At 43.4% G+C, this 25,803-nt stretch overlaps 1 protein-coding gene and 1 long non-coding RNA gene across 2 annotated transcripts; one reads left to right on the top strand and one right to left on the bottom strand.

Annotated features, from left to right (window-relative positions):
- Positions 1–1,593: 1,593 nt before the first annotated feature.
- Positions 1,594–11,646, top strand: LOC114498661 (RNA-binding protein 4B-like). Its single transcript, XM_028514746.2, is given in 5 exon segments — positions 1,594–1,701; positions 2,364–2,787; positions 8,009–8,295; positions 8,297–8,661; positions 11,056–11,646. Coding segments are annotated over 4 exon segments (1,068 nt in total). The 5' UTR covers positions 1,594–1,701; positions 2,364–2,375; the 3' UTR covers positions 11,060–11,646.
- Positions 11,647–22,747: 11,101 nt separating this feature from the next.
- Positions 22,748–25,475, bottom strand: LOC118501394. The gene is made up of 2 exons (XR_004904043.1): positions 23,344–25,475; positions 22,748–23,284 (listed from the first exon to the last, which is right to left on the bottom strand). It is a non-coding gene; the product is annotated as an uncharacterized LOC118501394 (long non-coding RNA).
- Between the last annotated feature and the right edge of the window lie 328 nt (positions 25,476–25,803).

Raw genomic sequence — 25,803 nt, 5'->3', positions numbered from 1 at the left:
TACCCATCGAACTCATTAGAATGGTTGCCTGCGGGGGAAGGTGGGAGGAGATAAAAGGGAATAAGTAAGAGTAGGGAAATAGATGCAGGGAGGAAATAGAACGGTGCAGTCAGAGCTGTGGGAAGAAAGTATAAAGACAGAAGGCTAAAGGTTGGTGAATGGGATGAAACTTTTAAGATGGTGAAAACTGTCCAAAGGACATTAGTTTTGGTGACCTCGGGAAATTCTGGGAACTGGAAAGGAGAACAGAACCCAAAACAGTGTATGAAGGTGGATGACGGTAGGTTCAGACCCTCCGTTTGAGAAGTCAGAATGGTGAAGATGATTGAAAGCTATTTCAGAAATGGGTGAGGAGGTCCCTACACGTTTTAGAAGTCTGACTGTAGAGTGAAACTGGAAATGACCGAGAGGAGAAGGGAAGGAAAGAGGTGGATAGAATCATGTGGGAAACAAGCCTGAATGTTAACATTGCAAGGATGGTGCCTCTTCGGAAAGAACTCGGTGAAAGAAACATATCCAAGTAGCTGGGGAGGAAAAGGGCAGCCTCAGGAATTTGTGCTTGATGGTATCAGAAGAGATTCTACGGAGCCACCACACGAGAGAAATGGAGATTGACAATCACCGAGGCATGCTGTACTCCGAGATAAACTCGGTCCATCAGTCTTCATAAATGTCTATTCTTTGTTCACGGGTGACAGTGAGTAAACCACCAAATAATCTCCCTTTTGCCACCAGGAGGTGCCCTTGGACCACAGCTAAATTTTGAACGCTAGAAAGTGCCCCGGGACTCACTGATGCCTGGTCCGGCAGCTTGGTGTGGACGCGCAGATCTTGTCCCACACCCAAATCAAGGAAACTCTCTGGGCCTTTGCACCAAGTATTCCTTGGTGTGCTCACCACAGGCCAGGAACTGTGAAGGACACACAGTTGCTACAGAGAGAAAACCAGCCCACGTACATACATGAACGAACAGAACATGACTAAGGGTAGCTTGCATAGAATGCTTCCTAGAGCCATCCCAGCTCTGCCGTCTTTCGTTCTGTTTCATCACTAACGAACAACACGTTTGTAATGAAAAGTAATTCTTAAATTATGTTTAAAACTCTACCACCACCCCCCCCCCAAAAAAGGCTAATTTGCTTAGAATGTGGCGCGTCTGTATTTCTAAAAGGTCTCAAGCTGTGCTAGAGGTTGGCCAGCACGCTAAGAAAGCCCCTTTTTAGAGAACCCAGTGAGATAACCCTTTGTCATCAGCTGCAGGCCCCCACCCCCGCTTCTGCAGGCCCTTATAGCACCATCCATTGTGATGGCTAGTGACACCCTGGCCTTCTGATTTTTTCTGGACGCAATGGTTGCGTCCGGAGCCGTTGTGACGTGTAAACGACGGCCCCCCCCTTCCAGGGTGTTGATTGGCTACTCAGGGCTGGGGGCGGGCTGACCTCCGCTCAGCGGTGGCGTCACCAGCTAGCCACGCCCCCGAGTCCGGACGATTGGGAGCCAAACCTTAGGGCAGTCATTTACATGCAGCCGTGGGATTGGTCGTCCGGCCCGCAAGGGGAGGGGAGAGGTAGCGCGCACTCGCGCGTGCGTGAGTTGGCGCGCGAGAAAGGGCCGGGTCGCGCCGAGGCTCCAGCGGCCTTCGCCATTTTGTAGCGTTCTCTCTGACGCGGGAGCCGCCGCCACCGCCGCCGCCGCCCGGAGGTAGGAGCGGGTCTTGTGGGTGTGTGGGGAGCCCGAGGGCGAGATGAAGTGGGCCAGGCCGAGTCTCAGAGCACGGAAGTGTCCCTGGGTTTGGGTTTCTTCTCTGGGGGAGGTCCGGGGAAGACAACGGCAGGAGGCGGGGCTGGGTCGGGTCGAGTCTTTGTTGGGGCGGAGAAGCTGGGGGTTGTGTTTCTGGGGTGGGTGTGGGGGGTCGTGGGATTGGGGCCAAGGGACCCTTTTTATTCTTAGAGTATTTTGAAAGGTGAACCCTTACGTAGGACAGGTACACAGATTTCCCTCCAAAACCTGTGGCCGGGGACCCTCAGGTAGACGTCTCTGGGCCCTGGCTTGGGCTCTTTTCTTTCCTGCCCCACAGCGAGTGTTTTAAGATGTGAAACAGCTCGGCGTGTTACTTAAAGGCGCCTCATTTCATGGAGATGGTAGAGAATGCAGTACGTGCGGACCCCCGACCCCGTTTTCACGTCACACTGGTCTTTAAGAACAAACCTGTCCCCCTCTTATTGAGGAAAAAATAATGGACGCCTGCATGACGGCCGCGAAGGTGCCAGGCACTCCTGTGGAAGAGTAAACCAAAGGCAGTGTCCTGAGATTGCCTGCTCCACCCCTAACTTTTGGAAACCTTTTTTTTCCTTCTCTCCCAGGCTCTTGTCAGGATGGTGAAGCTGTTCATCGGAAACCTGCCGCGCGAGGCCACAGAGCAGGAGATACGCTCACTCTTCGAGCAGTATGGCAAGGTGCTGGAATGTGACATCATCAAGAACTACGGCTTTGTGCACATAGAGGACAAGACGGCGGCAGAGGATGCCATTCGCAACCTGCACCACTACAAGCTGCACGGGGTGAACATCAACGTGGAAGCCAGCAAGAACAAGAGCAAAGCTTCAACCAAGTTGCACGTGGGCAACATCAGTCCCACCTGTACCAACCAAGAGCTTCGAGCCAAGTTTGAGGAGTACGGTCCGGTCATCGAATGTGACATCGTGAAAGATTACGCCTTCGTACACATGGAGCGGGCAGAGGATGCCGTGGAGGCCATCAGAGGCCTCGACAACACCGAGTTTCAAGGTGAACTGCTCTGGGGCCTGGGTGTCAGAACCGAGTGAGGTCTAGCTCAAGACATAGGCAAGCACACAGCACCGTGAGGCTGGTTGGGTCGTAGCTTCCAGTCTGTTTTAGCTGGAAATAATACATTGTGTGTTTACCACTCATAAGCACAATTACTCCCTTTCCAGCTTTGCCAGGTCCTTTTTAGGTTGTCAGCAGCTGCACAGAATGACAAACTGTGAGTTTATCCTTCAGGCTTCACTCATTTCAGTGCTGTTGGAAGTGTAAGGTGGGTGGGCAAATGAGTACCTCATGGGAGAAGGGAGGACAGAGGTGGTGGCTTACCTGATGCTCTGATTGTGACCAAGAAGCCTTATGTTTGAGAGTTAATGTGTGTAGGATTTATACTCTTGACCAGCATGGGTTGTGGTGGGAGAGAGGAACCAAGACACCTGGAGGAATCGCTGTGTTACAAATCTGGGTGGTGAATCTGGATTTGGGGGAGTATCTTTTGAATGGTCAAATTTGTTCAGCTCAAGCAGAGCCAAAATCCATGCCGTGGACTAGGTGTTCCTCGACTTACGATAGGTCCATTGGAAGTTGAAAATATCGTAAGTCAATACTAAAATGCATTCGCTGCCTCACTGTAGGGTATCGTTTGTTTGCCTAGTGCTCATGTGGCTGACTGGGAGCTGTGGCCCAGGTGCCACTGCCCAGCATCGTGAGAGTATCGTACACATACTGCTGACCTAGGAAAAGATCAACATTCGAAGCATGGTTTCTCCCGAATGCATACTGTTTTCACATCATCATAAAATCAAACTATCGTCAGTCAGGGACTGCCTGGTTGGATTCTGCTCCACCTGTTATTCAACCCTACGGGGAAAAGAAATCCTAAAATAATTAGGTTGAGTGGGAATGATGGTCCTGCTCCTGAAGAGACTCCAGTAAGATATTTTAGCAAATAATGTGTTATTTATACCAATAATAAAGGTACATACGTTGTCATTAATACCACAGGAGGTTGTCCAGTGACTCTAGGAATGTGCTAATATGATAGCCTCTAGCCACATGTACCTGTTTAATTGAAATTTTAAATAAGAGTTAAAATTCATCTTAATTGTGCTGCGCACATTGCAAACACTCAGAAGGCGTGAGGTGAATGGCTACTGTATTAGTGCAGATACGGAGCATTTCCAATGTTGTAGAAAGTTCCTTTGGACAGCGCTGTTCTACAAGGCTTTTGTTGACAATATAATCTTGGACCACACATTTACAGCCACTCCTCAGGGTCATAAATCAACACCACTTCTGTCTGAGTGCTAGTAAAAGGGTTGTTAAGAAGTACTTAAGGTCCTCTGCTAAGCCTGGAAAACCAGGGAGGAAAGAAATGGAAGAGGAGGAAAAGTTGATTACAAAAGGGTAAGAAAGTTTGCAAATAGTGGAGATTGCAGAGAGTGCACCAGATGTCCGTGTTCACAGCCAGTGGGGCCCTGGCCTTTAGCTGCTTTGTAATCTTTGGGGCAAAAGTCGTAGATACTTGCTACCGCTAACTAGTCATATAACTTTGGACAAGTATTTTAATCTCTCTGTGCTTATCTTTCCCACTTATAAAATAGAGTTGGTGATCCCTGCGGTATTCTTATTTATGTTTATTTTTATTAACTTGTAAACCTGTTACATTTCATACAACTTTAAAAATATTCTTAATCATTTTCATTTGATAGGGGAGGAAATCTGAATGGGCAGTGGCAGAGAGAAATGGTGATTCTTGCTTGACAGGCAGTAAGCAAAGTGTGAAAAGAATGCAGTGGAAGTCAGGTACAAACCGCAGAGCTACTCTAGTAGTGTCCTTATGCGTGTCCTTAGCCTTTTTAATACACACTTGAATGAAGGCTTAGGGTCCAATAGTATATGGTAGTCAGTTAATTGGGGGAAGTTGGTTTTGGAGGAATGTATGTGTTAATAAAGCAGGTTTAATTACTTGAGAAAGTGGATGCCTGAGTAACACATGACCCATAAGATTTTTAAAAATGTCATCATTGGAAAAGAAAAATCCTTTATTTGGTTTTCCTGTTCTTAGCCTGACCCCTCTGGAGAAAGCACTGCGCTCTGAGTTGTGCACATGGCCATTTTTATAACCAGCTCTTTTTTCTCCAGAGGACAGGAGAAAGTTTAACATTAGATAGTAAGTCAGAGTTTTACAGAAAATACAATCTAGATACCAATTCATCTCATTTTTTAATAAGGCCTCTTCAGCTGTCTAATGAAGGTGGCCTCTTAAGAATGCCTCTTTGGCATCTCTCGAACCTTTATATGTTAACGGCTGGCATTTAGGCCTCTGCCTTCTGCCGCCGTTGTATGACTTCTGAAAGGACCTCGGTCTTTTAGGGTCTGCTTTCTCTCCACAAGCAGCAGGGAACTGCACCTTTATTGAGTTAGCAGACAGTTTACTTTGGAAATCCTTAAGCCTTCCAAGTAACAATTCAGGCAGCTGAAGTGGGAACGCTCTGTAGGAGTTCAGGTGTCTCCTGTTTTCTCCCCCAGTGTGTAAATAAGCATTAAATTCAAGTACTGTTGTGTGTCAGCTGCGTCCCTAGCCCTCTGGATCCTGGCATGTGATAGGAGTTCAGCAATTAGGACCTCACGTTGCCCACCTCAACATTTTAATACTCTCTTCTGTTCCAGATTTCAGAAGAAAACACTTGCACTGGGCTAGTCTTATTGTAAATGTCAGCAGTGGATTTCAGTAACTTTTGAAGATCTCAGGAAATCTTTTAAGTTTTGTCCTCTCCAAGTGTAGGAGAGTCTTAGAGTTTAATTTTCTGTTTTCTTTACCCTGGTTCCTTAAGTTAACAGAGAAGCACGTTTCAATTATAAGAACTTCAGGGAATTTAAATGAAAAGCATAGTTGCAATCTTTGGGAAGACTGGGGGGGAAAAAAAACTTCTCATTTGTGTTACAGATCTTTTAGTTCTAGGTAAAAAGAATTTTACATAAGTGTTTTTGATAGTTACTAATGAGAGGTAGATTTTGCCACAGATATTTACAAACCTAGAAGGTCTACTCTTTGAATAAAGCTGGGATAAAGATTGGACGTAGTAACAGAAACATCAAGGGGAAAAATCACTGGGTTTTGTTTCTTTTTTAAAAAATGCACCCAGAATCCATAAAATTAAAGAGCAAGTTAAACCGAAGCTTTTTCCTTAAAGATGCCTCTGGATTGGCTGCTTTTTAGATTGGCATGGTTACTCTGACTTCAGAGTTGCAGCAGTTTGTCACACAGGTTAATGTCAACATTCATGGTTGAAAAACAAGTGATTTGTAACCCTACAGTCTAAATTATGGTGAACTCCACATTTGTGAGATAACTTCGGGCAAAAATCTGTGTTTCTGTTCTATGCATAGTAGCATGTGGCCCTTAACTCTAAGAATTAGAATGAGAGTTTTTAAATCTCTGCAAACAGTGGGATGGCTAAATGCTGCTTTCAGAGAATTAATGCCATTTGGTACCTATTGACTGTGTCAGTCAGTGGTGAGGTGGGTGCCGCCTCCTTGCTAGCAGCTGGAAGTAAAAACCTGAGCTCCTTTGTTTCTGCTAAAGAAGAGGTTTTGGGGTTTTTTTAATCCTCATTGAAAACATGCTTATTGATTTTACAGAGGGGAAGGGAGGGAGAGGGGGAGAGAAACATTGATCAGGCGCCTCTTGCATGTGCCCCAGCAGGGGACAGAACCCACAACCCAGGCATGTGCCCTGACCAGAATCAAACCTGTGACCTTTCGGTTTATGGGTTGACACTCCAACCGCCTGAGCCACATGCCAGCAAGGACTAAAGAAAGGGCTTTAAGTTAGAGGCAGTAACTACCGGAAACTGGGGTGGTAGGAATCTTAGACATTGGGCAGAAATGAGTTTGACTGAAGTGGTATTACTGCACTAACCCGCTCCCCTCTCAGGGTCAGTGCATGGCGCTGTTCTGGCTGCCGTCCTGAGTCGGGCTGTTTCCAACAGGATGGTGGATGGAGCACGAGGCCTCCTATCGCATAACTGCATCCAGAACAAGGTCTGTCAGAGAGCAACTTGCGGAGGGGGGATCTGTTCTGAGTAGCCCTTAAGAGTGGTGCAAACCCCTGTTCCCTTGTCTGTACTGGCTGTGTTTTGGCTACAATTTGAAAAGCACTGACTTGATCTCCAAGGTCTTACGCAGTTTGGGACTAAATACTGCCAAAAATACTCCTTTTCTCAAACTGCTTTTGAAGACCTTGGATGCTTGCATCAGTAAGGGTTCCCTGGGCTTGGTGGTACACAGACCCAGGGCAGACGTCGTTTCTTCTCTTAGGTGTCGCAGTGCTGGTCATTCCCTGGATGTGTCTTGTTTGTATGGGTGCCCAGAGGGCTTCGGACAAATGCTGTATTTTTCTAACAAGTAGATAATCCCATATAAAGAATTGTAAACTAGATGGCAAGATGAAATGCTAATCATTCCATTACATGGGAATACTGTCCCTAAGAAACCAGTATTATTTCAAGATCTAATGCTTGCTTGAGAGACCTTGATCAGGTAGTTTTCTTTTCCATAGTAGGCACAGAGTCACCCTTGCTGGAAAATTGGGGATGAGGTTGAAATCTGGAGGGCTTTATAACTTCTGAAGATAAAGCATATGATGAGCCTGGTTTGATTTGTGTACCCAACATACCCTTCTGTGACACCTGCAATAGCGGCTGGAGGGAACAAGATGGACAGAAGTTTGCTGTGGTTTTTAAGCTGCGGTAAATGCTCAGGCCTAATGTGGCCCTGAGAAAATCAGGGAAACGTTGGTAAGATACTTTCCAAATGTAATGTAACTGAAGTTTTTTGTTGGATATTTGATTTGGAAGAGTTGGCAGGTTTTGAACTGTTAAAATCTTACAGTCTCATAAACCAACCCCCCTCCCCCCAAAATCTCACAGTCTTAGCAGTGACACTTGGAAACTTTCAATTTCTGTGTTGACATGGGGGAGTTGTGGAGACAGAAGTAGGAGGGAATCCATCCTACCTGGTGTAAGGAGAAAGTATTACTGGTCTATGAAGAGTCAAACTTCCTAGCTCTTATCTGTATTAAAACTTTTAGAGAGGATTGCTGAATTAGGGTCCCAGGAGTGTGTGTATGTGTGTGTGTCTTATGCCAACTAGTTTATTTTTATTTGGGGCAGGATAAAGAATGGCAGTGAGTTATAATAAATCTTGTATCTATTTCCTCAAGGCAAACGAATGCACGTGCAATTGTCCACCAGCCGCCTTCGGACTGCCCCTGGGATGGGAGACCAGAGCGGCTGCTATCGGTGCGGGAAAGAGGGGCACTGGTCCAAAGAGTGCCCAGTAGATCGTACGGGTCGCGTGGCAGACTTTACCGAGCAGTATAATGAACAGTACGGAGCAGTGCGCACGCCTTACACCGTGGGCTACGGGGAATCCGTGTATTACAACGATGCATATGGAGCGCTGGACTACTACAAGCGTTACCGGGTTCGCTCCTATGAGGCAGTGGCGGCAGCAGCAGCAGCTTCTGCATACAACTACGCAGAGCAGAACATGTCCCATCTGCCTCAAGTCCAGAATACAGCTGTTAACAGTCACCTCAACTCCACCTCTGTTGATCCCTACGACAGACACCTGTTGCCGAACTCAGGTCCTATGGCTGCTGCCACCACTTCCTCCTATTATGGAAGGGACAGGAGCCCCCTTCGACGTGGTGCACCTGTGCTCCCCACAGTTGGAGAGGGCTACGGTTATGGGCCAGAGAGTGAGCTCTCTCAGGCTTCAGCAGCTGCACGAAATTCTCTGTATGACATGGCCCGGTATGAGCGGGAGCAGTACGTGGACCGAGCGCGGTACTCAGCCTTTTAAAAACTGGAGGTGAGAGTGGGGTGGGTGCAGTTAAGAGACTCCATTTAGTTTTCTTAAGAGAGACCCGTGCTGCATAGGGGAAGCTAAGGCCACCTGTTTGCTGTCAGGACAGTAGTAGGCAAGAGATAAAAATTACATGTTAGTCTTAAATATTTCTCTACGTTAAGTCAGGTTCTTTTGGCCTGTTGAGGTTTTAGTGTATGGCTCCATCCTTTTCCTTCTGAGAGAACAAACTCCTTTTGTTAGTGAGATTACTGTTCTTTAATCCAGTGTAAGCAGATCTGGGTTATAGAAACATAGTGAAGAGAACTAACGTTTGTTGAGTGCCCTCTGTGCATATTATTTAATCTACACAATAAGCCTTTAAGATACGTTCTTTTTACAGAGAAGGGAACTAAACCTCATAGGTTAAGCGCTCTGCCTGAAGTCATCTGGTAATTGAGAAATCGAGTCAGAATTCAAAGTCAGGTCTGGCTGACTCCTAAACCCATTCTCTTTCCACTGAAGTCACTGTGGAACTTTAAGATGAAGAGTACAGGTTCAGGAGTTAATGAACATCAGGGTGAGATTTTAACTATAACTTCAGACTTCTAATTGGCTAATAAAACTACTTTATAAGATGCTTGAAAACAATGTTTTGCTGCCACTGCCCCGTGAAGTCCTTTCGTAATCAGTAATCCGGAGCATCCTGTTCTACATGGGCACTTAAGCCATGTCTAGCCAATGACGCTGTCGTGTAGAGCCTGATGCTTCCCATTTTTTCCAGCAGTCTTTGTGTTTTGTTTGAAAAGAACTAGATAAACCAGGTAATTTTTTGATGTGTATAAAATCCCACTAATGGTGACCCTGGAAATTTAATTTTTCCTACATCAGAAAATGTGTACCAAAGATGTTAGAATGGCAAGAATAACAGAATATCTAGAGATTGACAAATTTCTTCATCCAACTGGACATGGTATCATGACAGCTTTCTATTCTCATGGTTTTCCTTGTACCTTGAAATTGAGAATTACTTTAATGGGAGGCCTGGTAGCAAGGTTAAGTTACCACTGAGTTTCCAGGGTTCCTTTGGTATATGTTTAGAAGAAAACAAAGCAATAGCAATTTGCCCATTTCATAGAAGCAAATATGGCATGGACTTGTAGCAGGCGATATCCTGTATGGCCAGGAGACAGGGGTTTCCTGAGACCGTTGTGTAGCAGCACGTGTCCATGTGCATGAATGGACAACCTTACTGCTTGTGCAGATTGCCACTGATTTTTACTTTTAAAGTAGCTGAATCTGCCGTGAAGTGGGATATACCTCTAAAATAAGGTGGGATCATCCATCAGATAACTTGTTTCTCTTAAGTATGTTTCACAGTTAAATATTAAATTAATATATGTCATCTTTAAAGGGTATTGCATAGGTATTTTAAAGTGACTTTTTACTGCAAGCAGTGGTTGTTCAACTAACTTCTTTTTAGTGATGACTTTTAAAGAAACTTACCTTCCAGGTGTGAACCTCAAACGGACTGAATAACCCTGAGTTGGTTGCAGTCCCAGGAGCCTGATGTTAATGAGGCTGCCAGGATGAAATACTCCAGAACTGTTGGGGAATCCAAATTCGGGTCTCACCCTAGCAGAACTGATTCAAGAACATCACAGCTTTTGAAGTCGATTGGCACAGATCAAGACCAAGATTTGGCCCTTTGTCTGTAATAAGTAGAGGAGCTTGGTGTGAGTTAACTCCCCCCCCCAGCCATTGGTGTCTGGAGCTTGCATCATCAGTGGAAGAACTAGAGAATTTTAGGATTTCTCCTCTTGATTTGGTAAGGGAGATGTGGTCAGCTAGGGGACTACTAGAATTATGGCTCCAAATCTGACTCTAACATGTAGGTATATTGGAGAGTAAATGAACATTCCTTGATACCCCGTATGATTATTTTTGAAAACTTGTTTACTATGAAAGATTAAAATAAAACAAATTTAGAATACATAGTGTAGTTGCCATATTTGAGATCTTGGAATCTTCTGCTCTTTCTGGCCCCAGAAGTTAAATTATGGTTCTTGACAATATCTGTATGCCCTTTGGTATAGTGACAGTAGCCTTGTATCACAGAGGTTGTCTTGCTTAAAAGATGGATAAGAAATAAGGAAGGAATGTGTATTATCACCAACACAGCAGTCTTCCACATAGATTGCTTCTTGTTCTACTATAGCTACTAGCTAGAGCCCTACAAGTGGACAGTCACGATAGACTCCTGGGTAATGCTACATGGGGTATGTTCCATCCAGTCTGACATGGCTTTGTTTTGTTCTTTCTTTTCCCTCTGGAATACAGGACAGGACCAGGGCCCTTGCACTCGGAGCCGAGCTGCTCTCCAGGCACTGTGTAAGCCTCTTGTGTTGTGCTCTCTTTCAGGTAGGATAATTGTGGACTGAACCCTCAGGCTGCGGTCATATATGAGAACTTACTCCGCGCGGTTCCCTTTGCCGGGATGTTTCCATTGCTTCATGTTTCAGTAAACAAAGGAGTTTGTGACCAACTATGTTTTCTTTCTTAATTTAATGCCTCTAAGTTGACTTTTCTTTCCTCCTGATACGAATCTCTGTAGCCTTTCACTCTCTTCCTTATATTCTCAGCCTCTGAGCAGCCCTAGGTAAGGATTATGCTGGCATCCCCTTTTTCCTGTACAGTGGAACCCCCCTCTTATCTTGCTTTCCTTAGGAGTTGAACCCTTCTCCCTACCTGCAACATCTCCTTACCCTTTAAAATGACCATGTAGTGGCAAGCAACCTTTTACTCTTCTCTGTTAGCTCTGGACTCTAACACTGAAGCTAATCCTGTGAAATTGCTAGGACCACTGGGGTGGGGGGCAGGGTGTTTTATTTGTTTTGTTTTTTCATCTGACCTGTGATCGTGGTACAGCGTTAGCTGAAATTTAGTCTTGTTTTACTCCGCTCCCACTTTTTTTAAAAAAATATTTTGACAAATAAACGTTTCTAACAAGTATGTCTTTGTGTTTGTGTGACTGACTTACAACCAGTATCTTCTGGTTCTTAGTTGTGCTCAAACTACAAAATTCAAATTAATTGATGTCTGAAATTTAGATGTGGAAGGAAGGATTTAGTGCGGTACGTGACATGGCCTCAGCAGAGTTGCGTGACGTTAGCTAGCATCTTGAGGCAGACTGGTAACTGTGCTCCTTCTTTCTAAGTAACCAGAGCTGCGCCTTCCAGTGATGGAAGCAAGCCCCACAGAGAACCTTGCATTAGGAAAAGGACGAGCCAGAGCAGAGCATCACCGACGACGTATCGGGTTGACTCCATTCAACTTCATAGTACGTTTAAGACTTCTCTTCCTATGGTGTTAATATCCTGCTAGGATTAGACTTTGGCTAAAATAAAAAGATAGTTATGACAAATCAAGTGACATTATGATAGTTACGACATTAATATTTTGAGCAGAAAAGCAAGAAGGGTATTAATGACTGGTAGTGACAACATTCTGCAATGAAATGTATCCTGTAGAATTCCTTAGATTTCTAGAAATGTCCATTTCTACCATTATCACTTTATTACCATTACTTATATCCCCATAAACAAGTTTAATGGTGGACTCAGCCCTACTTAAGCCTTATATTGTATCCTATATGAAAACGTTGGCATGTAAATTCTGACTACCTATGAATATAATTATGTAGCATTTTCCCCGCATATTTTATACTTAAAATAATCCTGACAGGTGAAGCAAAATATTTCCCTGCTTTTCAGAGGGATAGGATATAACAATCTAGAGAGGTTAACCTGTCAGTACGTACACCCCAACTGGTGGTGAAGTACAGAGCCCTTTCAGGTTCACTATTCCCCAAGGAGGCAAAGGACTGTCCCTGTTTTACAAAAAGGGCGGGTAACACAAAAGATACTGGGATTTCCTCATGGCTGATCTACAAAATATCAGGTAGAGCAAGGAAATCAATATATACAGGTTTCCCTTGGCCTCACCTAAATCTCCGGTTGTCCCCTGTGCTAACACAACAGTCTAGCATATCTTGATTTCTGTCAGGGTAAGCAAGGGGAAAAGTTGGATTCTGCACAACAGCTCTGCATCAGCGCAGTCCAGTAAAACTGGGTAATGTTGGCAGTGTTCTGTATCTCTGCTGTCCCATTTGTAGCTGCTAAGTATTTAAAATGTGGCTGGTGAAGCTAAAACACTGAATTTACCTTATAATTAGCCACATGTGACTGGCTGCTGGCTACTGTATTGGACAGCACAGTTTGTGTGGTAAAGTTTCTCTCATGAGGGGGAAAAGCCTTGCAGAATCATCAAATATTTTTCCCTTAGAAAATCTTTTCTGCCCTGACCAGTGCAGCTCATTTGGGCATCATCCTGCAAAGTGAAAGGCTGCCGGTTTAATTCCCAGGCGGGGCACATGCCTAGGTTGCAGGTTCAGTGCCCCATCAGGGTGCAGGTGGGAGGCAGCTGATCAGTATTTCTCACATTGATGTTTCCCTCCCTCGGTCCCCCCCTTCCTGTCTCTAAAACTAAAATCTTTTTTTTAATCTGTTCATTCCCCCCAGTAGATAACACTAGGAAAGGTGGTTTTCATCCAATGTAAGAAGACTGCTGAATAGGAACAGAAGTTGTATTTCTAAACCTCAGTTCTTACGTGAAAAATTGCATGTTGTGGGTATAAAAATCTCTATTTTGCAAAGGCCAAATTTCTCGTTATAGACCGTTTCAGTCCATTGAGGCCTCATACTAAAAGTTCCTGAGTTCATCTGAATTTCTACTGTGAGCCAGGATTTGGTGATGAACTGAGACAGGAGTTTCCCAGTAGAGAAGCAAACCTTAATTACATCTGTGAAAACTGCTGTGGAGGAACACGTACAGGGTACTGTGAAAATAGTGACCATCTGCAGAAAGGCAGAAGGAAGAGAGTTGTCATTCCCTCTTCAGTCCTTCAAAGATCCCAGCCTCCCACTCCCGTTTCTTCCCTGACTGTGGGACCCAGAGACAAACCCACTCAGGCTCTGCATTTTAAGATCACCAAGTCTCAAAAGGATCCTCCTAGGTTATCAAACAGTTCCACCGTCTCTGCCCCTTTTTTTTTTTTTTTTTTTTAAAGATTTTATTTTTGGGAGAGAGGGAGAGAAACATCAATGTGGTTGCCTCTCAAGCACCTCCTACTGGAGCCCTGGCCCACAACCCAGGCATGTGCCCTGACTGGGAATTGAACCAGCAAACTTGATTAGCAGTCCAGTACTCAATCCACTAAGCCACACCTGCCAGGGCGGCTTTTCATTTTAAAGACTTTACTCACTTTTTTTTTTGGGGGGGGGGGGGGGGGGGGGGGGAGAAATATCAATGTGCATGGGGATACATTGATTGGTTGCCTCTCTCATGCCCCCAACTGGAGACCCGGCCCATAATCCAGGCATGTGTCTTAACTAGGAATCCAACCAGTAACCTTTTGGTTTGCAAGCCAGTGCTCAATCCACTGAGCCACACTAGCCAGGGTGGCTTTTTATTTTAAATAAAATCCCGTTACAACAGGATGTTGCTAAATTGACAAGTGATATGATTTATAGTTATCAATAATATCCCAGCTACTGACTGGAGAGTAAACTGAAGGAAGAGAAGGGAAAAAGGAAGTAAATAAGATGCCAGGAGGCGGCAGCTACTATAGTAGTCCTGGGGAATGATTGTATGGTCTTGACTATGTGACAAAGACGTGAACAGGGGTGGCCACATTTGATATAATACATGCTAAGGATGAGGGAGAATGAGAAACAGAAGAATCAAGGATGATTACCAGGAATCTTGCTGGAGCAGCTACATAGATGGTAATAGCATTTAAACAAATGGAGACAATTGGAGGAGAAATGATTTTGGAGTAGGGAGACTTGGGATTTCTACCTCAGACCTATCAGGTTTGATGTATTAAGTCAAAGAAAGCTCACAAGTACAGCAGGTCCTCAATCAACGTCATTTTGTGTAACATCGAAGAGAATGCTGTAAAAACCTTTGTTTAATGTCAAAGTAAAAAACATGAAATTAACTATCATTTTTAATAGTGTATTTTATTCATTATACCCAAAACATCATTTAATATATAACAATCATTTAAAAATGAGTGGTCAACATTCTTTTTCATACGTTTTTGAAATCCAGTGGATATTTTATACTCACAGCACTGTATGTGGCTATGGCCATCATATTGGTTGGCACTATGATGGCCAGCCAATGGCCATCGATGAAACCACCTAAAATAGGGTTCCAACTTTGGCACTACTGATATTTGGGAATGGGTAATTCTTTGTGGGGGCAGGGAGCATTCATCCTGTGGGAAGTTCAGCAGCACCACTGACCTAGGAATTATAGGTCCTAGGGAAATGAAGGGGTGGGGTAATTTCATGTGAAAACTTCAGAGGTCCAGTTTCTAGCACATGAAAAATCCCAACCAGTGTCTGCAACAGCAACATCAAGACGCCTTCCCCTATTGTCACTGCTTATGTAGTCGGGTTTTTCTCTCCTCTTCTGACCCCTTCCTCTTGACAGCTAGTAGCATTTACTGATGACCACTGCCCGCAGACAAATTCTACACATCTGTTTGGAGAGATTGGGTGTTCTCCAAATTAGAAGGAACCACGGCTGCAGATTTAAGTATCAGGTTTTCATGGCCTCTTGGCCAGACACAGCTTCTTGAAGCATAGAGGAGAAAACTTGGAGCTAGAGACACACAGTTGGAAATCTCCATAATCTAGACAGTAGGTAAAGCCAGGGGAGTTGGTGATGCCACCTAACAGAGAAGCATGGAGAAGAGAGAGACATAGTCTCATTTTTATTGCTCTGAAAACTTGTCAACTTCTTTTTTACCTTGAAACCCCAAATCTGCTGCTGAACTACCTAGAGGAATAGCTGGTACAAATGCTGAGGGAGAAAGGGCCTGACGTGTATTCAATAGATCTACAAAAAGTCCATCCAGTGTAGTGTAGCTGAAGCTGGGTGAGCACAGGAATGTAGGATAAAGTCAGTGACCTAAGAGGAGGAGGGGGCAGACAACAAAGGGCTTTATAGGCTTGTCTGGGGACCATGATTTTATTCTGAATGATGGTCTGGCTGGTATGGCTCAGTGGATTGAGTGCCAGCCTGCAAACCAAAGGGTGGCCCAGTTCTGAATGAAATGCCTGGGGGTGAGGGGTAGCTGTGACACTATCTGCCAGCATGGCCCAGTTGGTTGGAGCACTGTCCTGTACACCAAAAAATATAGGTTTGATCCCTGATCAGAGCACACACTTAGGTTGCAGGTTCAATCTCCAGTAGGGGAGCTTATGAGAAGCAACCAAGCAATGTTTCTCTGTCACATGGATGTTTTTCTTCCCTCTTCCTCTCTTTCTAAAAGCAACGAAAAACCCTGGCTAGTGTGGCTCAGTGATTGAGCACCAGCCTGAGGACTGAAAATTTCACTGGTTCAATTCCCAGTCAGGGCATGTGCCCAGATTGTGGGCCAGGTCCCCAGCTGGGAGTGTGCAAGAGGCAACCAATCTGTTTCTCTCCTCCTTCCTTCCTTTCCCCTCTAGAAAAATAAAATCTTTTTAAAAACTAAGTAAAAGCAACGAGGCCCTGTCTGGTGTAGCTCAGTGGATTGAGTGCTGGACTGTGAACCAAAGGGTCACCAGTTCAATTCCCAAGCGGGGCACATGCCTGGGTTGCAGGCCAGGACCCCAGTTGGGGGCGCACAAGAGGCAACCACACATTGATGTTTCCCTCCCTCTCTTTCTCCCTCCCTTCCCCTCTAAAAATAAGTAAATAAACTCCTAAAAAAAAAGGTATTGAAAATTGTCACGTGAGGACTAGAAAAGAAAAATGAGCAAGTATCACTCTGGCTTCTATATTGTGAATAAATGGGAGGCTGTAGGAACAGGGAGATCAGTTAGGAAAGAACTTAGGAAATCCAGGTGAGAGATGATGGTGGCGCTGACTAGGGTGCTGCCGGTCACGGAGACTGTAAGACTTCCTAACAGACTGAATGTGGGTATGTACGCCCCTCAGGTTTTTGGCCAGAGTAACTGAAGGTGGGGCTGGTGGCACCAGAAGTTGTTTTGTACAAGTTGTGTTTGAAATATCAGACACCCAGGCAATACTGTCAAATGTCAAATGGTAGTAGGATATGAATCTGGAGTTTGGGAGAAAGACCTGGAGACATAAATTGGGAATTTTTGTATATAGAATGGCATTTGAATTCACAGAATCACTAAAGACCAAGATCTGAACCCCAGAGCCTCCAAAATCAAAAGGTCAGAAAAAGGAAACAGCAGAGGAAATTGAGAAAGTAAGAAAACCAACAGTGTTCTGTCCTAGAAGTCAAATGAGTTAAGTGTTAAGGACAGTGTGATCAACAATGTCAAAATACTAGTAAGATATGAATAGGTAGATGAAAACTAAGAATTGACCAGGGACTGAGGGGATTAACTGCAAAGCAGCACAAAGGCTTATCGGGGTGACAAAAATGTTCTCTATTTTGATTGTGGTTGTACTCTTAAAAATGGTGTGATTTACTGTATGAAAAAAATCCCCCAATCAAGACACTGTTGGAAACAGTGCATCACATAATACTCATCTGATTAAAAACGATGCAAGACTATTTCACTCAGTCAGGCCCTTGATGACCACTGAACTATCCTCTCCCTGTCATTCCACTCTTGTCCTTGGCCTCCTTGATATTAGAACAGGTCAGCTACAATCTGGAACCTTAGGGCCCTTGCTGGAGCAGCTCATTTGGCTGGGTGTTGTCCCACACACTGAAAGGTCACTGGTTCAATTCCCAGTCAGGGCACATACAGAAGGAAGCCAATCAATGTTTCTTACACACATCAACATTTCTCTCCCTTCTCCCTCCCTTCCCCTCTCTCTAAAATCAAAAATAAAATTAAGAAAAAATAGTCTATTTGGCTAACTTTCATCTCATTCAAGTCTGCTCAAACGTCAATTTCGCAATGAGGCTCGGCCACCCTAGTTATTACAGTAAACTGCACACATATACATTGTTCTAGCTCTCCCAATCCGTACTCAACTGTATCTTTAATACAAAGTTCTTATCTCCTAACATACAGTTTACTTATTTACCATGTCCTAGCCTGTCTTGGGCTGGAATGTGAATTCTAGATGGTGGCACTTCCATCAGTTTGGATCACAAGGATAACACACAGGAGAAACCACCACAATATAAAGGGTGTATTATTTCGCAACATGAAATCACCAGCAACGTTCCTGTGGGGAAAGCCTGACTAAAGAGGGTGGGTTGGCTAGAAAATGGTAGGTGGTAACTGGAGACACAAGCCACAGATAAATTTGAGTTTTGCTACAAAAAGGAATAAAGAAGTGGTCGTAACTGGCAGGGGAAATAGAGCCAAGAACTTTTAATGGAAAGAACAGAATGTTTGCAATGCTAACACCGATCCAGTAGAGAGGAAAAATGGATGACGTGAGGGGAAGAACTGCAGGGACGAGGACGGGCCCTAATGTGTACGTAGAGCAAATGGCCTCACGTAAACACAGTTACCGAGACAGAACGTGATCTGGGTGCAGACGCTGAAAGGTGAGTGATGAGAATGCTTAATTTCTCTTCTGATTGCTAATTTTGTCAGGGAAGTATGAAGCAGGTCATTAGCTGAGTAAACACGAGGGAAGAGGAATGGACCAGGGATCTGTTCTGGCTGCTTGGCAGAATTACGGGTCTACACAGTGTGTGATCATTTATTTAAAGTAAGACTAATCACTGAGATTGCTTTTCTCCAGTCACCTTCAGCCTCACCCTGCAGGTGGATGAACAGAAAAATTGGATTTAATCTGGGTTGTGGCTTCACCATGCAAGCATGATTAAAGCTGGGGGACTGGGCAGCCTCAGGGTTTGCAAGGCAAAAGAATGAGAGTTATTGGCTATGGATTTCAAATTGGGTAAGGAAGTGATAATATTAAGAAGGTAAATAACCAAAATTTGGATCAATGGAATGCATGTTCCAGTGAGAACAAAAGGGTTGGAATAGTAAAGAAAGAAATCTGGATCTGGAAAGACAGAAATGGCTGAGGTAAGGACCAGAAATAAATGTCAAGAAATTAAGAGCAGGCCCTGGCTGGTGTAGCTCAGTGGATTGAGCACGGGCTGCGAACCAAAGTGTCGCAGGTTCGATTCCCAGTCAAGGTACATACCTGGGTTGCGGGCCATGACCCCCAGCGACCGCACATTGATGTTTCTCTCTCTCTTTCTCCCTCCCTTCCCTCTCTAAAGACAAATAAATAAAACCTTAAAAAAACATTAAGAGCAAGTACTGTCCCCAAAACAAAATACCCTTCCATATCAACTGGTGTTTAAGCACGGCACACCACTGCTGTGACTTACCCATTCCCCCTCGGTGAAGGGGGAACTACTACCAGCCAGATTGCTTACCCTTCTGCCATCTTAACAGAGATCCAACACTAAAACCTAAAGGAAGTTTATTGGAAGAAATTATTTTATGACCAACTTGATTTTTGATGATTCTCAGGTACTGTTTATATTTCATTACTGATTTTGGTAAAGCAAAATCAGCAAGTTCCTAATGACTTTTCTTAAACCCAGAGTTGTATGAACTATGTAAGAAATTAGTCTCTGATGACCAACTGGACTGACCAATGGGAATGTTGGTCTATATACAAGCCAAAAATTGGGGCGGTGGGGGGCAGGGGCTGTTTTTGCTTGCAGCAGCAGAATGTACCAGGATTGGATGCCAAGAAGGGGTAGAAAAAACATGACTTTGGACACCAAGAAATTAAGATACCCGCTAATATATAGCCTGTCCTTTGACTTACAAGCATTACAGAAAGCCAGCTGGAGAAAGGTTCAGCAAGTCTTCCACCCACCAGGGAACCTGGGGGACAATATATCCACTTAGGCCAACATAATGGCCCCATAACTTGGTCTAAGTCTAAAGTAATAGCCTGCAACAAGACAACTTACATTTTATAAGAGGCTACCAATGGTCTTGAAGCTTATTTCAAGAAAAAGGCCATGGGACCTGAGGGAAGGCCGTGGGCCTCCTGACAGAACAAGCGTAAGAACGGGCCAACATGGCAGCGCACGCAGGTGGAACTGGAGCAGGACTACTGCCAATCAGGTATGAGCTCTTCCACCAAGTACAAGACCCTCAAAATCGTGTATAAGCTTTGTCTTAAGATGGTCAATGAGGGTAATTTAACAAAAAAAAATTTTTTTTTAAAGTTAGGAGTTAAAACTTATGTTATCTGCCCTGGCTGGCGTAGCTCAGTGGATTGAACGCGGGCTGGGAACCAAAGTGTCCCAGGTTCGATTCCCAGCCAGGGTACATTCCTGGGTTGCAGGCCATAACCCCCAGCAACCACACATTGATGTCCCCCCCACCCTCTCTCTCTCTCTCCCTCTCTCTCTCTCTCCCCCCCTCCCTCCCTTCCCTCTCTAAAAATAAAATCTTAAAAAAAAAAAACTTGTTATCTACCCCCAAATTGGTCTGTATGCTGTCCACCAGAGATGAAAATAGTGTTACCAGACACACAAGGAATAAGTGAAGAGAGAAATATCATTCTCATCCATCCTAACAGAGACAGAGGTGGGGTCCCTGTAGCCCTGGGCATTGTCACAACTATATTGATGGGTTTCTTCAGCAGATTCTGCATGTTGAATCTTACAGATTGAATCCCTGCAGGACAGGCATGCCAAATCACAACAATCTGATTAACCCACTCCATAAAGCTTAAGTGCCTTATTTACACCACTGGAGGCACACATTCACAACCAGGGTTGATTCTGATGCCCCCAGGCCAACCCTCTAGAGACTGATTTAATTGGTCTAAGGCAGTGGTCCCACCTGGAAAGTTTCTTAGAGTAGGTAGAAGCTATCTATGTCCTGCTGATTCCAGTCTTTCATCAAGAGAACACTAAAATTTCTTACCATCAGAAAAGGAGGTATGTTCTATTAACAGTATCTCCATCCCTTTACTCACAGCAATTTGTTTGATTTTGATCCCCAACTGAGTGACCATCTGAAACACAAAGCTAGGTATCTACCTCACTCACACTTTATATTTATTTTCAAATACATTAGTTTTAAACTTAAAAAATAAAACCATACCCCTGGCTGGTGTACATCAGTGGATTGAGCGCAGGCCTACAAAGCAGAGAGTCCCCAGTTCAATTCCCAGCCAGGGCACATGCCTGGGTTGCAGGCCAGGTCCCCTGTGTGGGGGCACACAAGAGGCAGCCACATATTAATGCCTCTCTCCCTCTCTTTCTCCTTCCCTTCCCCCTTCTCTAAAAATAAAACCAAAGAAGTACCAGAAAAAAAGAATTTCCTTATGTTCTTTAAGTGCAGAAATCTCAAGTATAATGCAAAATCCTTAAGTCCTTAAAAAGACTAGAAATTCAATTACCACATATTTCATTTTCCTGCATAGCAAAAGCATCAAGAAATAAAAATGACAAACTGGGAAAAAAAAAACCCACCAACATATCACAAAGAGCTAGTTTTTAAAATCTATACACTGCTTCCACAAATTAATAAAACACTGAATTTTTTTAAAAGGTAACGACTGCCCTGGCTGGTGTGGCTCAGTGGATTGATCACTGGTCTGTGAACCAAAAGGTTGCCCGTTCGATGCCTTGTCAAGGCACGGTTGTGGGCCAGGTGCTCGGCTGGGGGCATGGGAACGGCAACTGACTGGTGTTTCTCTCCCTCTCTTTCTCCCTCCTTTCCCCTCTCTCTGAAAATAAAATCTTTAAAAAAAATTTTTTAAGAAAAAAGCTAAGGACTAGGATATCAAAAGACAGAAAAATACAAATGGCTCTTTACCATATAAAGATGACCTCCAATGGAAAAAAGGATATCTGTAATAGTGCCAACATTAAGTTTTTTTAAAAAATGATCCACCTCACTCACAAAAATAGATGATAAGCTTAACTATAAGATACCATTTTAACCTATCAGGCTGGAAAAGCTCAACAGATGTGATGATGATGGGTTAGGGAAACACTTTCATACCTTGCTGGTGGAAAAATAAAGTCAAATGATTTTTGAGGACAATTTGACATGTAGCAAAATGTAAAATGCCATTCCGTCTCTACAACTACCATTTACACAGTATACTTACACTCCTGCAAAGTAACCATATTTCATCTAATCCAAAAGGCCGTTAACTTTAAGGTATATCATTGATTTTAATATACATCATTAATTCATGTACCACTAAAACCAAAACACTGCCGATTAAACTATAGATAGCAATACACTTAAATTTCTGAGATATTAAAAAACGTGGGCAGTCCTGGGTCAGTGTGACTCAGTTGGTTCAAGTGTTGTCCCGTAAACCACAAGGTTACGGGTTCAAATCCTAGTCAGGGCACATGCCTAAGCTGCGGGATTGGTCCCTGGTCAGGGTGCATGCAAAAGGCAGCTGATAATTCCCCCTCCCTCCCCCTAAAATAAACATGTTCTTGGGTGAGGACAAAATTAAAAAAGGGGGCAAAATATAAGGATTACATAATCAATTTCATCCCATAATTCTTCTCTTGAGGCGAATATTCAAAATCTGATTCCTTACCTTGCTGGACCTTCTGTGTTTGATAGATGTGCCATACTAAAATTCTACAAGAAACTTTTGGGGGGCATCCTAGCTGCCAGGATGCTTCCCTGACTTTCCAAGAAAAATTTTAATTGTTCAATACTAAAGTCTGCTCTTCAAACCATTTTGAGTGTACAAATAAATCACAGTATCCTACTCCAGCTCAAGCCAGTAGGTTAAAAGTATCTTTGCTCCCCTTGCAATAGCCTGGAAGTTTTTATTATTATTTTTTAAGATTTTGTTTTCAGAGAGGGGGAGAGAGGAATAGAGAAAAATATCAGTGTGTAGTTGTCTCTTGTGCACCCCCTACTGGGAACCTGGCCAGCAACCCAGGCACGTGCCCTGAAAATTGAACCAGCAACTCTTTGGGTCACAGGCTGGCACTCAATTGAGCCACACCAGCCAGGGTTGGAGGTTCTATACTAAGCAAGCACCGAACTCTCAAACCTGGTTTTGATACTCCTTACACAGTGAAATTGACAGAGGTAGCATCTTGTTGCAAACAGCATGTTTGATGTAGATATTAAGGTAACCACCAGACCCAGCCCTTCAAGAGCTAGTCCCACGGGACAAAGAGCAGTTTCCCTGTTGGCCTGGACAAGTGCGGCAAATCAAGAGCGGTCATAAAAAAAATTCGGCATTTTAGGTTTAGGTATCATTAGCTAAGCACTTCCTCCTCCTTTAGTTTTATCATCTCTTTGCCTTTTGTCATCTCAGGGGTGCTATTTACCTGCCAATAAAATAATACAAAAGTCCCTACTCTTGGTAGAAGATTCACATTTTGGTGAGATGTTGGAAAGTGTTAAGCCACCAGGTAAGGCTTAAAACAGGAAAAAAGAACTGTTAGCATGACAACTTTTTATTTTTATCAAAATAATTCATGCAAACAATACAAAGCTTTCAAATCTCTTGCCCCATCCTCCCCAGAAGCAATGGTTTTTAGCGTTTCAGCTGTTCTTTACCTGTGTCTAAGATGCTCATAATTCTCATTTAGCACCTTTTAAAATTCTCTACTGACCTCTATTATGGAATGACCTCTATATGGAGTTTTATTCCTAAACACACCTCATTACTCACCCATCTGCACTTCCCCACTCTCCAAATGTAGTTAAATGACTATTATATTACACTGTGGCCATGATTATGACAAAATTGAACCCCACAACTGTTTTTGTTTACTCCTGAGTTTTTACCCATTTTCATTTATTTTCTATGTACTTATCATAGAAAATAACACATCATTTCTAATGAACCAAAATTTCCTCAAAGTCTTCACATACAGGGATTTCTTAATTCTGTCTTGGAGACTTCCCCTTTTGAAACTCTACTGTCTCCTGCTTCCACTAATGTTCTCCAAGCCCTCAGCAGAAAAGGAGTTCTGGCAAAGGAATTCCCATTGCCATCATTCTGGGAATTCCATTTTCTGCAGCATGAGACCACGCAGAGAACTCTAGTACCTAGCAAACTTTCCTCCAGGAGTTTGCAACAGCACTTAATACCACAATGAAGGCAGTCTACCTCACTACTCTATCCCCCTAGAGTCGAGTTTAATTCTGATGCATTAAACCAGAGGTTAAGAAGCCTGGTTTAACTTAGCCTTCACCCAAGTCAACTCAATTTTGAGGATGCCTAGACGATTAAGTCAACATTAAGAGGTCTAACAGCAAGCCCAAACCCCCAAATCATCCTGAAAACTGCCCTCCTAAGACCTTTTACCCATCCAGAATCAGGCTGGGCTGGAGGCCATCACTACAGGAGTGTGATGATTCCCACTCCCATCTGAATTCCGGTGATACACCCATCTGACTACCCAAGGCCTAAACAGGAAGTTGCTGTGGAGGCAAGGCAAGGACAGGCACCACGCCGTGTTCATCTCTGCACTCTCCACATGGTAGGCAGCTTAGTGAGTGCTTCGTTAAGTGCAAAGCTAGCTCTAAGGTGAATGTGAATCACATTTAATTCAAGAAAATGAATGATGCAAGGCTATGGGAAAATCAGTGTATTAAAACAAAGCAATGCTCTGAAAAACTGTGTTGCTCCTGAGCTAAATGATGCCAGGAGACAATAACACTTTGTCAGTTACAAAGAGCAGACCACATGGCCTGAACTCATCAAGATATATTTGATTGGAAGCTTAAACAAAAATAATTTCAAAAACAATGTTGAAATATCAGCAAGTTAAATTCAATCATTTCAAATCCAGTTTTAGAATTATTTCCTCACTGTTCTTAATAGGGTTTTTCCCCTTAACAAGTTTTTTTAAGCTATAGTAGAAATATAGCATTAAACCAGCCCAGATTCTGGCAGTCATGAAAAACTGCCTACGCTGTCTGTTACAGTGAGACCATGCTCTCAAAGCAGAAAGCAAGAATGACTCCCTTGAAGTTTCAACCAGACAGAATGTTCCGTAACACAATTATATATTACTCCCTTATTTAGTCCCCCACCGCCACCTCACGAAGGTTTCACTGACTTCCCCACCTAAAAAATATTCTCTACTTTTTACCTTTTGTCTCCCCCATTAGAATATAAGCTTCAAGACTGTAGATATCCCCAGTACCTAAAACAGCTTGCAGAGTAGCACTCAAAATACTTGTTGAATCGATGAAATTATAGGCTCCATCTTTTAAAACCTGCTCGTCCCACCCATCAGACCAAAGGGCTATATCAATACAAGATTAGATTTGTGATGGTTCTTGTAAGAAAAAGGGACCAAAATAGACACAACCTCCAAGTGGTGGGAAACCAACCCAACTGTAGCCTAGATGTTGGTCATCATCTTTGTTATTGACCACTTCTTACCCGGAGGAAAAAACTATTTCCAACCCTTGTCTTTATCATTTAACCTGTCACCAAAAACAGCTTCCATGGCTCAGCAATTATTTGTCTTGATGGTAGAATAAGATTGCAATTAACAGAACAATCACTGCATTAAAGAACAATGAAACACCTATAAAGGGGTTTCACACAGAACATTCAATAAATTACAAGTTGTATCAGTAGCAAAGTTATACCCATCCAGGCCATATATGAATCAGGTAGAAGCACTAAAAAAATAACTGAGAAACCACCCAACTGAAGACCAGCTCCTTTTTCTTACCTCCCATCACCACAATCCACTGTTCTTAAAAGGACAATGCCTGGTATACAGTAGGTACTATTTGTTGAATGATTCTGGGAAACACCCTAATTAGATATTCACATCTAATTAGATACAGTAGGTACTCAGTATTTGTTGAATGATTCTGGGAAACACCCTAATTAGATATTCATATCTACTATACATGTGTTAAAACTGGAGCAAGAAAGTATAAACAAAAAATCTGGAAGGCAGTCTGTTTGCATAAACAGAGCTAAGTAGTGGCTCCTCTGCACTCACCAACCCATCCTCATTGTTAAGTAATGTAAAACTCAATGCTAGGATATTCTAATGGCTTTAAGTGCAAGTAATGAGGTACTAGTGGGATTCTTTGGATTTTGTCAGATCCACACAAATAGATGGCAAAAGGCATTAAAAACTGTTATTTTTCCACATGA

The sequence above is a fragment of the Phyllostomus discolor genome, chromosome 6 (assembly GCF_004126475.2).
Source record: "Phyllostomus discolor isolate MPI-MPIP mPhyDis1 chromosome 6, mPhyDis1.pri.v3, whole genome shotgun sequence".
Classification (NCBI taxonomy): Eukaryota; Metazoa; Chordata; class Mammalia; order Chiroptera; family Phyllostomidae; genus Phyllostomus; species Phyllostomus discolor.
Note: the sequence above shows the minus strand (reverse complement) of the source record. Positions and strands in the feature narration are given on the sequence as shown.